The 12,093-nt window shown below is 35.5% G+C and overlaps 1 protein-coding gene across 4 annotated transcripts in view; it reads left to right on the top strand.

The window, feature by feature from the left end:
- The window catches only part of DENND1B (DENN domain containing 1B), a 255,997-nt gene that overhangs the window by 184,861 nt on the left and 59,043 nt on the right, over positions 1-12,093 (top strand). For all 4 annotated transcript variants that reach the window (XM_049634299.1, XM_049634300.1, XM_049634301.1 and 1 more), the window contains one exon: positions 6,325-6,426. In XM_049634299.1, coding sequence (XP_049490256.1) covers positions 6,325-6,426 — 102 coding nt within the window. The remainder of the gene's footprint in view (positions 1-6,324; positions 6,427-12,093) is intronic.

Here is a 12,093-nt window from a genome sequence, read left to right as displayed (position 1 = left end):
TATATATATATATATATATATATATATATATATATATATATATATACACATATCTCCGCAAAACATAAACAGAGATCTAGTCTATGTTTTAAGTATTTTCTTGTTCTTGCCAAGTTTCCTACTCCAGAAGACAACATAGAACTGGAAAGATGCCCATCCTAAAAAACACACTAAGCAAAAATATTGTATTAATTCAGTGATGATAATCACTTTGAAACTGAACATACAGTAGGGTAGGAAAAACAGCCCCATCTCTTCCATATCTTATCTGTGCCTTAATTATCCTGTAAAAATACTTCAAATATTAGCTAGTGGATATTTACTGAACACTCAAAGTGCAAAGTACTATGTTGAGTATTATAATAGGGAATGTAGAAATGTATAAGGATATAGTCCCAGACCTCAAAAATACACAAATAAAATGTATAAAAATAACCTTTAATTCAACTTAGAAAATCAGTGCTAAAAGAAAGATACATATTTTTAAGGCTCTGGGTTTCAGAGGAGGGAGAATTTACTTCTTTATGTTGAAGATGGAATCTAAGACTTGGCAAGGTAAATCGTGCGTTCCATAAGGGCCAGATTTATGGCACTGGAGGGCATTTCTTCCGCCATTTCTTAATCCATTCTTCTGCCACAACTAATTGATGGGTCTTATTTAAATACCATCAGGTACAAACAACATGTAGTTTCTAGCACACTGGTTTTAATGGTACCTCTTCCCTTCCCATTATACAAGGGACTGAATGTGACGTTTGTTATTTTGTGGACAATTTGAACTTGAATCTGCTCTGATTTATATGTTTTAACAGGTAAATCAAGTATGAACTTTGGTATTTTTACTATTTATTAATAACAAACTATCTAGCAAACCTCATCATAGAATGCTGAGTATGTTGTTGATTCATTCTTAGTCTATATTTGTTGACTGACATAATACTTTAATGGTAAGTAATGTTGGTGGTTCCTTTCTGGAAAGTCTGGTTCTCCTCTCTGTAATAAGAACTTCACTGCCAGCCTAGTATTGAATGGTAGTTTTTCTTTACCTCTTTTCATGCTCCTTTGTGTGACATTTTATCGAAATGATTTCAATTTTGGTTCCTTTCTGTTGCCTCATCACTGTTCCATGAAGCAAAAGATTCAATTGCTTTACCATCACATCAGATTTTTACCATGGATAGTTTTTCATTTCCCCATTTATATGTTTCTACACAATTAATTCTGTGTCTCCACAGAGCTATATACTTCCTTACTTGGTTTTTCTGTCAACGAACAATATAACGTTTAAAAAATAAATTGGATTATAGGTAGGTATTTTTCAGTTACATCAATCTTTTTCCGTAAGTAGAGTGATCAGCTTAATTTCAATGCTTAGTTCTGTGCAGATAATTCCTAAATATACATTAAACAGCAAGTTTTCCAAACCTGAGTCTCTAACTATGTGCTACGTCCATGCATCTTCAGAAACCTTACTTACCTTTACCATGCCTTAATGGACTTTACTGGTGCCCTGACCAGATCCCCTCTACTGGCTGGCACCCTTTTCAGAGAAAAATTTCCCATGGCTAAGTAGGAAGTGCCTCCCTAGGCACCTCCACTCTCCCCCCCCCCCCCGCCCCTGCAGGGAAGGCCTCATTGGCCTGACTGGCTGATAAAGGGTTTATACTGCCCTTGCTTCAAGATGGGAATAACTCTGCCAGTACATTTAGTGTTTTCCATAGGTTTAGGCTGAGGCTGATTTTCAACTGAAAACACATTGTTGCTTGGCTTTTTTCTTCTGCCCTATTTTGTTTCCCATATTTCCTAGTTCCTGAGAGTTCTCCATCAACAAATCATTTAAACAAGAATCCTTGTCTCAGGCTCAGCTTGGAATCTGACCAAAAACATGTGCAAGAATTGATTTTATCACCTTCTTAAATCTGGTTGTTTTTTTTTTTTCTGTATTTCTCTTCTTTAGTAAATGGTATCATCTTTTGATCCTCAAGCTTGAAATCTGGAAGTCATCTTTGACCCCTCCTTGTCCTGTTTCTGTATATTAGTGGTTCTTAAACCCTTTGTTGCTGAATGTCTTCATACTCTAAAATAATTATCAAGAGCTTTAAAGAACTTTTGTTTCTGTGGGGTATATCTTTTACTATTTATCATATTAGAAATTAAAACTGAAAATATTTTAAATATTATTTAAAAATAATACAATACTATACATAAACATAAACCATATTTTTATGAGAAATAATTGTTTCTAAACAAAAAAGCCAATAGAAGAATGCCTTGTTGTACAGTTTTTCGAAAGTATGGGGCTTAAGGGAAGTTAGCTGGATTCTCATATTTGGTTCTGCTTTTGCTCTGTTGCAATATCACCAGTCGTGTAACCTCTGATCAACTCCATTGGATCCCATGAGAAAATAAAAGTGGAAGGGGCAAATAATGTTTCAGCATTGTTACAAAAATAGTTTTGATGTTGCAGACCCTGTGAAAAGGTCTGAATCCCTGGACCATTCTTTGAGAACCACTGCTGTATATCAGTTGATATACAGCCCAGTTGATTTTACGATGAAATTGTACTTTTACAGATTGCATGATATGGAATAAATAAAACATTCCACATAGTCTTGAATGCCCATAACTGGGATAATTTGAAAGCATAGACTGAGTCTGAATCCAGCTCCTACCACTTACATGCTGTGTGATCTTGAGCAAGTTGCTTAACTGTTCCCCATATTTTAGTTTACTCATATATGAAGTAAGACAATAGTCAATTTGAGGCTTATGTAAGTTAATATGTATGAAGTGCTTACAACAGTACCTGGCCCATAATAAGCATTACGTAAACATTAGCTATTATTATTACTCTCGGTAATAGTAAATAAGTCTCCTATAAGTGTTAGCTAATGGTTGTCATCACTTTTCCTTTCTGCTGCCTCGTTCGTCTTTTCTTGGCTGATTTATATCACACTGTTAATTGGTCTGCCTGTTTCCATTATTTCCTCTTGCCTATTAATTTATTTTTTAAAAAATACAGTCTTGTCACTTTATTGAGTAGATATTTTTGTGAGCTTCTTGATGTCTTTAAGAAAATAACTTCCGAATATATCGTAGACCTTTTTCAGTATGGCTTAATCTACCTTTTGTTTCTGTCTGGTACTTTGTGTAGTTCATATCCATTAGCCACTATGCCTCAACCAGTCATTTATTATCATCATCTGGTACTGTCTCTAATTCACACCCATCCCAAACACACTACCCACTTTTTGTCTGCCTCTCTCAAGACTATATTTTGCATCTTTGTTTCATAAAGCGTCCATTAGTTTTCCAAACCAGCTCAGATTTCCTCTGGGAAGCCACAGGAACTTCTAAATTAAATCTCTTATACTTCAGTAAACTGGGAATTAACTGGGAAAATCCAGACATAGTCACTCTACTTAGAACAAGAAAGGTTTTAAAACACTCAATCCTAATCCTGATTTTTAATCAGATAAAAAATAAATCAGAAGATCCTAAGCAGAGTTCCTTATCATGCCACCACTCAACCTGACCTGGATTTAAAAGAACTCCTACTGGGGAGTTATTTATAATCTGTTTGATAGCATACATCCCAGTAGGACAATAATTGAGACTCCTGTGTATTAATATTGCAAAAATTTAGAGCATTGTTAATCAAGACTTATTTTTCTTTCTCCTGAGAGAAAATTCTAATATGCATCAGGGCTTTTCTTCTTTGTTGTTATCAGAGATTCTTAGTGAACAGGCTGTGTTCATCATTTGAAGGTTAAGTTCAAAGCTTTTGCCATGATTGGTGTTATCAAAAATGGATGGACAGCACATCTGAACTTTCTCTTGAAAGATTGAAAGCAGTTGCTAGAAGATTAATAAGGACAGGGTTCTTCCCGAATAATTCACATTGGCTAAAGACCATGTTATGCCCAATTCTTGAGAAAGCTCAGGTAGACTTTGCTCACATCCATTTTCCCTTACCTTGAGATTCTCCATCCCCCTGCCCTCCATTCTTTCCAATCAAAAGAAATGCTTGATTGTAACATCGGAAGTCTAAACTGTTCAGTTAGAGATAGAATTTTATTTTTAAATTGACAAGTATTTCAATTGAAGATAGACCTTTGTATTTGAAGTAAAGGCTGTTCTGCAGTGTTAATGACAACTTTTGGACACATTGTAGATACTAATAAAATATAGCTCACATGTTTGGGGGGAAATCTGTGCAATAAAAACTAACGTTATCAATAGTACTGATCACTTTGTAATGATAGTGTTGTAGTTGGCATTGCCATTAAGAAATGATTTGATTTTTTGTAATTTGTATTTACTTTTGAAAAGAAAATAAGTCCTATGGAGCAAAGTTTAGCTCACTTGCTATTTTGTTTATTGACTTATAGAAACATTTGTCTCCCAGTATAACTAGGTATGATGCTGATACCAGGGAAGCAAAAACAATAGACCTTTATCTTTAACAGGATTGCCTGTTTGTTGTTTTCCCCCCCTCTGTTAGATTCTAAGTGGTGAGTTCTGTGATAGTGGCAAATACAGTGATTTTTGATTATCCAAAGTATATTTATATAAGTTAATCAAGTTTTTAAAATATATCATTTAAAATCTTCCCATAGCACTTAAGGCTGGCAGTAGTCAGTATCAAAATGCATAATTGCAGTTTTATTATGAGGTGTTGGCTGGCAGCTGATGGTGGATGACAACAATTAATAGATTATTAAATTGTCTTCTTTAATAATTTGTTTGAATTTTATATATTGTCTTCTGTAGCAGTGCTGTGTCAGAAGACTTGTTGTGATCGGTGTTCTGTATTTGTGCTACCTAAGAGGATCCACAGAACACTTGTGACAGTTGAACATTTCAGATGTGGCCAGTGTGATTGAGGAACTGAATTTTTAGTTTTGTTTAATTTTAGTAATTTAAATTTAAATAGCTACATGTGACTAGTGGCTAGTGTATTGAACAGTGCCAATCTATAGTGTCATTAGTTTCCATCAGACAGTGGTAACAGTTGAATTACTGTTAGATTATTAGTTTCATTACTTTGTTCATACAGGAGCCAATTTTCAGAATTTTACTTACAGATACCTATAATCAAGGCATTGAGTTGTCCTTAAAGTTAAATTATAATTAATCTTTTTTCTAAGGTCTGTTAGAAGGTGAACAGGCTCACTTTTTTTTTTTTTATTGCAACATAGAGATTGCTACAGGATTCATTATAATGAGTGGATCATTGTATTAACATTGATAATGGATTATCTCTGTTTTCATCTGGGTCATATAATTTAGCCACTTATCTTCACATGTATTGAACTGGCAAGAAGACCATTCAGGCTACTGAGGAAGTAGCAGGTGGTAGGGATCAGCCAGTAAGTGACAGTTTTCGAGGTCATGCATGGGAATAGATGGAATGAGTGGAATCTGTATTGAGAATTTAAGTTCTTGATAATTTGGAGGAGGAGCAGCTAATGGAGCATAAGCTACCACAAGACACTTGCAAAGTTACGATTACTTAAAAAAAATAGGGTAAATTGAGGCAGGTACAAAGTGAGACTTATTCTAGAAAGTATTCAATCAGAATTGTGTTTGCAATCACGAAGAGAATGTTACTGTAAGAACTTGTAATTAATTTAAAAAGAAATTAATGATCAAATATAAATCGCAAAAATCATGCAGTAATTTTTATAGCAAGAGTGTTTTCTTTTTCTCTTTTTTTCCATGTTTATTTATTTTAGAGAGAGAGAGAGAGAGAGAGACCATGAGTTGGGGAGGGGCAGAGAGAGAGAGGGAGACACAGAATCTGAAACAGACTCCAGGCTCTGAGCTGTCAGCACACAGCCTCATGCGGGGCTCAAACTCAAGAACTGTGAGATCATGACCTGAGCCAAAATTGGACGCTTAACTGACTGAGCCACCCAGGCCCCCCGAAGGTGTTTTCTAATAAGGATAAAATTGCAATTGCATACTCTTTTCAGCTATGCATGCTATTTTTAATACTCATAATTCAATCTAATAATATTAAACCTTTGTTTTTAGGTGATTCATTCTTACTCTGAGGAAGTGAAACTGAGCAATTTTAAGACCCCAGGGATCCTTGATTAGGAAGCTCTCGTAGAAGCTTATCAGTAGAGGAATATTTTTATGAGGCTGAAATTCAGCTATTATGTCTAAGGGTCTGTTTGACTCCCTTTAGACTTTCAGCACCTTGAGGTTGATTCTGTGTCTTACATTTCCTCTGTGACTCTCCATCTACCTCTTTAGAGAGACTGGTTCTCTCTGCTGACTTTCTTTTGACACCAAAAAATCTTTATTTCTTTGTAGGGGGAGCCCATCACTTTCTGTGAGGAGAGTTTTGTAAAGCATCGTTCAAGTCTGATGAAACAGTTCTTGGAAACTGCAGTTAACCTCCAACTTTTCAAGCAGGTAAGAGTGGGCCTCCATATTTCCTTCTGTAACAGAAGATTACAGAAATGTAACAAATGGCGTGGCACGTTTTTATCACTTTTATCAAAAGTTTGTCAAAACTCTGAATAATACTGTTCTAGAATTACAAGAAATTTTTCTTTCTTTTGTTAACTCTACAGTTACCTATGGCATGGCACTCTAGAAAGTTAAGTAATAGTAACTTTGTTATTAAAAAAAAATCTCCTCTAAAGTACTAATCTGATGGTCTGTGAAAGAGATTCATTCACAGTTACAAAACCAGCACGACTAGTTTCATGTGAGCATCTAGGAGTTGGTTTGGTATGGTAGATTGATGATGGTAAGCAAACTATTTTTGTAGGACAGTCCGAATGTAACTCAGCTTAGAAAAACAGACTTCATAATTATAAATTCAAAAATTCAGAAAAAAGGTCATCATCATACTGTGTATCCCGATTTTTGGCTCAGAAAATGTAGTCACAATTTCAAAAAGCAGTAGCTTAACATCAGAATTGAGAACGTTTAGATGTACTCATTCTTTCATTCCTGTGTGTGATCATAGCAAGTCTCTCAGTTGAGGCTCCTCTCAGTTTCTGTTTACATAATTTAAATTAGGTTCTAAACACTTTATTTTCTTATTCCACATGATAATTTAAATGTCAAGTTACCTGTGTGAATTCATTGTTTAATGAAGACCAATAAAGTGCCATAAACTGCTCAGGACCAGGATACAAGCATGAGTAAAAATTCAATAGCTGAAACTGAAAATCTAATAGAATCCTTTGGACTGTTAAGAGAAAAGATCCCATGTAATTTGAGATAAGCTTCAAATTAAGTAAGTGATTTAATTTGATGGTGACAAAACCAATACTATTATCCATATTCTGAGGAAGTTTTAAACAATAATTAGAAAATACTCGGGGGGGGGGGCGGGGGCTATAACTATCTTCTCATATGTGAAGGTTTACCTTAAAGAAAGGGTTACGTTTACCCAATACCTAAAAGAGGCAGAAGCAGCTTTGATAGCTTTTAGGATCAAAGATGTCTCACGAATTTCTGAAGATGGAGTGGGTTACTTTTGGTGCTCTGTCACTAGAGGGCTCCAATATAGATTGAATTACTTCCCAAGGTTGTAGAAGGATCAAGTGATGGTCTTTCTAAATGCTGAAGCGTACAGCACAATGCTGTCCTAAACCAGTCATCCAGTGCGTGTTTGTGGAGTTAAATAGTGATACCCTTTTTGTAGTTTCATCTGTCAAGGAGAGATAGTACTACTTCCCATTGTCAACTCTGAATTGTGAAGATCAATTCATATGGGGGTCAAGAATTGAATGGGTAATAGAATATTTAACTTATGACGTAACCTTTGGCCATAAGACTGTAACCAAAATCTTTTCATTAGTTATAATTCACATAGAGTAATTTTTGTATACTTACAATAAGCTCATATTTTTAGGAATCAGGAAGAGTTGGGTTAAATCTTGGCTTTCTCATGTAATAGCTGTTTGCTCATAAGTATCTGTCTCTTTTTCTTTAAAATAGAAATACCCTGTATCTCACAGGGTTGTGGTAAAGTTTATGTGAACTGATACATGTATACTCCCAGCAAAGTGCACAACACTTTGTAGAAGCTTATTGAATCTTAGTGTCTGCCTCATTTTAGAGCCATTACATTAATAAAGTATAAATCTGTGCAGGATTATTTTTAAATATAACTTGGTCAAAAAGGCTAAATGTAGAATACTAAAGTGGTCAATTAAAATAGAACCCATTATATAGACAACTTAGATAGTTTACATGCACCAATTGACCATGTTCTCAAACTTGATACCCTTTCATGACCCTTGAGAAAATGATACTTGAAGTTTGGGGATTTAAAAGATTCCTATTGACAGTTTCGCAAACTTCTAAAGATGAATAAGTTCCAGAGATTCACTGTACAACATAGTGCCTAATTCTAGTCTATTAAAAGTCTATCTCATGGTAGTGTTCTTACACACACACACACACACACACACACCCAAAGGAATGCAAGGAAACTTTCGGAACTGTTGGATATTTTTATTACCTTGATTGTGGTGATTGTAGCAAAGTGTATACATATGTCCAAACTTAACACATTGTCTCCATTAGTTATGTTCAGTTTTTTGATTACCAATTACACTTTACTAAAACTTGGGGGGAAAGAAAAGAAACAAAAATAGGAATCAATTGGTAAAAAATTACCAACATAGATGAAGCCACAAAGAGACTATTGCTCTTTTTGAAAGAATATAAAAATATTCATTAGGTATAAATGATTGCTATTCATTATTATGAATTTGTGATCCATCATAGGTCAAGGACTCCTCTGGCTCTCTATTTAGCAGTGCTTATGCATCAAAATTGAGAGAACATGGGTCCAGGAGAGCAGCATATAATTTTAAGTTAAGAGTTAAAGTAGACTATTATTTCAGATAATACGGCCGGGAAGGATTCGGAGGTAGCTTACGTACTGAAACAATTTTAAATGCAGTATTTAAAAAACTGTTTTGTGGTGTGGAACAGGAGACAAAGCCTAGTGCTTACTTCCCAAGTTGAAAAGTGTAATAGGAGACCCTACTCCCACAAATCTGGGATGACTTAGTGTAAAAGTAAACAAGAAATCAAACTGCTCCTTCCCTTTATTCATTTCCTGGTGATTGTACCTCCAAAGCACTGGTACTGAGTGGAGGGGAGGAAAAGGTGCTGCTGAAAAGTAAACACACCAGCCTGTACAGAAATTTGAAGTCTGAATTAATAATTTCTGATTTGGTCTGATACAACTCAAGCCAAGTTTACAGTGATCCTAAATTGTTAGCACTGTCAGGCCCTAGGCAGAAGCAAACACACATCTTCTCTTGAGGAACCCAGGTATCAAAGAATTCTCCCAGCTAAAATTCCAAAGATAAATTTCACCGTTAGAAATTATAAGCATACAAGGAAAAAAAATCATGAGCAAGAACTAGCAGAAACAGAGGACCAAAATTGACTTACAAAGATTTTAAATATTGGAATTATCAAAATTAGAATGTAAAATAACTATGCTTAAAATGTTCAAAGGAATTAGGGGTGCCTTGGTGGGTCAGTTGGTTAAGTGTCTGATTTTGGCTCAGGTCATGATCTTGTGGTACATGAGTTTGAGCCCCACATTGGGCTCTGTGCTGACAGCTCAGAGCCTGGAGTCTGCTTTGGATTCTCTGTCCCTCCCCCACTCATGCTCTTTCTCTCAAAATAAGTAAATAAATAAATAAATAAATAAATAAATAAACAAACATTAAAAAGTAAAAAAAAAATAAGATGTTCAGAGGAATAGAAGACAAGCTTAGAAATGTTCAGTATATAGGGGCTCCTGGGTGATTCAATTAAGCGACCAACTTTGGCTTAGGTCATGATCTCATGGTTCATGAGTTCAAGCCCCATGTCAGGCTCTATGCTGACAGCTCAGAGCCTTGAGCCTGCTTTGGATTCTGTGTTTCTGTTTCTCTCTGCCCCTCCAGCACTCATGCTCTGTCTTTCTCTCTCTCAAAAATAAATAAACACTAAAAAAATGTTCAGGATATAAAAATATTAATGTGAAGCCAGTTTTTAAGACTGTAGCTTATAGGGGAGCCTGGGTGGCTCAGTTGGTTAAGCATCCGACTTCAGCTCAGGTCAGTATCTCACAATCTGTGAGTTTGAGCTCTGCATTGGGCTCTGTGCTGACAGCTCAGATCCTGGAGCCTGCTTTGTATTCTGTATCTCCCTCTCTCTGTGCCCCTCCCCTGCTCATGCTCTGTCTCTCTCTGTCCCTCAAAAATAAAATAAAAACATGAAAAAGACTGTAGCTAATACAATTCTGGTAGGAAGTATGTAACTGAAATTGATGGAAATTGATGGGTTGAACAGCAGATCATATCTAACTGAAGAGAGATTTACTAACCTGGAAGATATATCTGAAAAAGAAATTACCCAGAAGATAATGCAGAAGAATGAAGAAATAGAAAATATGAGAGGTTAATAGGCATGAAGGGTAGAATGAAAGTGTCTAAAATCCATTGGAATAAACTATAAAAGGAGAGGACAGAAAATGGAGGAGAGCGAGTAGTTCAAAGGACAATGCCCATACCAATAAAATATACCGTTGTATAAATTTAAGAAGTCCAGCATATCCAAACTGAATAAATAAAAAGAAATCTATAACTACACCATATATTCAGCTCTAAAACATTAAGTAAAAATGGAAAAATTTTAAAATAACAAGATGGGCAAGATAGATTACCTTCAGGGAGCAACATAGTGACAGCTGAGTTCACATTAGTAATCCAGAAGATACTACCGTATCTTCAGCATGTGGAGAAAAAATACCTAGAATCCTATGCTGACTAAAATACATCTTGGGGCACCTGGGTGGCTCAGTCGGTTAAGCGTCCGACTTCAGCCCAGGTCAGATCTCACGATTCATGGGTTTGAGCCCGGCATCAGGCTCTGTGCTGATAGCTCAGAGCCTGGAGCCTGCTTCTGATTCTGTGTCTCCCTGTCTCTCTTTTCCCATCCCCTGCTCACACTGTCTCTCTCTGTCTCTCAAAAATAAATAAATGTAAAAAAAATTTTAAAAAATATATCTTAATTATAAGAGTGATATAAAAACATTCCCCACCCCACCTGACCCTGCCCCTCCCCCCCAAAAACCTGAGTTTGCTCCTTGTGTTGACTTTATTGATGTGTCTTCTTTGTTCCGCTAAAATCCCCACTTACTTAATCAAGTGCAAATGCCAATCTTGGTGTTGCCGTGAAGGTATATATATATATATATATATATATATATATACACACACACACACATATATATATACATATATATGTATATATATATACACACACATATATAAATATGTATATATATGTATATAATTAAAACTCCTTATCATTTGACTTTAAATAAGGAAGATTATTCTAGATAATTTAGGTAGGTCTGTCTGAATCAATTGGAAGACCTTAAACTCAGAACTGAGGTTTCCCTGGGACAGAGAAGAAATCCTATCCGTGGATGAGAGCTTTGGCTTCTATGGGTTTAGCCTGCTCATGATTTTTCCTTCCTGATGCTTGTCTTATGAATTTCAGACTTGCTTAGCTAGCCCCTATTATCATGTAAACCAGTTCCCGGTAATAAATCTCACCTGTGTATGTGTATTTGTGTTTGTCTATTTATCATTATATCTCCTGTATATCTCCTACTGGTTCTGCTTCTCTGATTGAACTCTGACTGCTATACCAGACAGCAGAAAGAAATCTTTAAGGGAATACTTTAAGAAAGTACTTTAGGGAGAAAGAAAGTTTTCTCAGATCCAAGATGGAAGGTCTGAGATGTAAGAAGAAAGGAAGAACAAAATAAATGGTAAATAATGTGGATTAAATTAAAACGATGTTAACTGTATAACACAGGCAAATTCTTCCACATGTTCAAGAATCAAATGGTTTCAATTCAGATTCCAAAAATTTCCCATTTTGATTATGGAAAAAGGGAGATTCTCTTCAATTTATTTTGTGTGGCTAAGATCATCCTGATTCCAGATCCTAAAACAGCATGAGAAAAGAACCTTATAGGTGAGCCTCACTCACAATCACAAATGGAAACATTTAAGCAAAATATTTGCAGCCAATTCTAGC

This window comes from Panthera uncia, chromosome F1, assembly GCF_023721935.1.
Source record: "Panthera uncia isolate 11264 chromosome F1, Puncia_PCG_1.0, whole genome shotgun sequence".
In the NCBI taxonomy this organism is placed as follows: Eukaryota; Metazoa; Chordata; class Mammalia; order Carnivora; family Felidae; genus Panthera; species Panthera uncia.
This window is presented reverse-complemented; position numbering and strand designations above follow the sequence as displayed.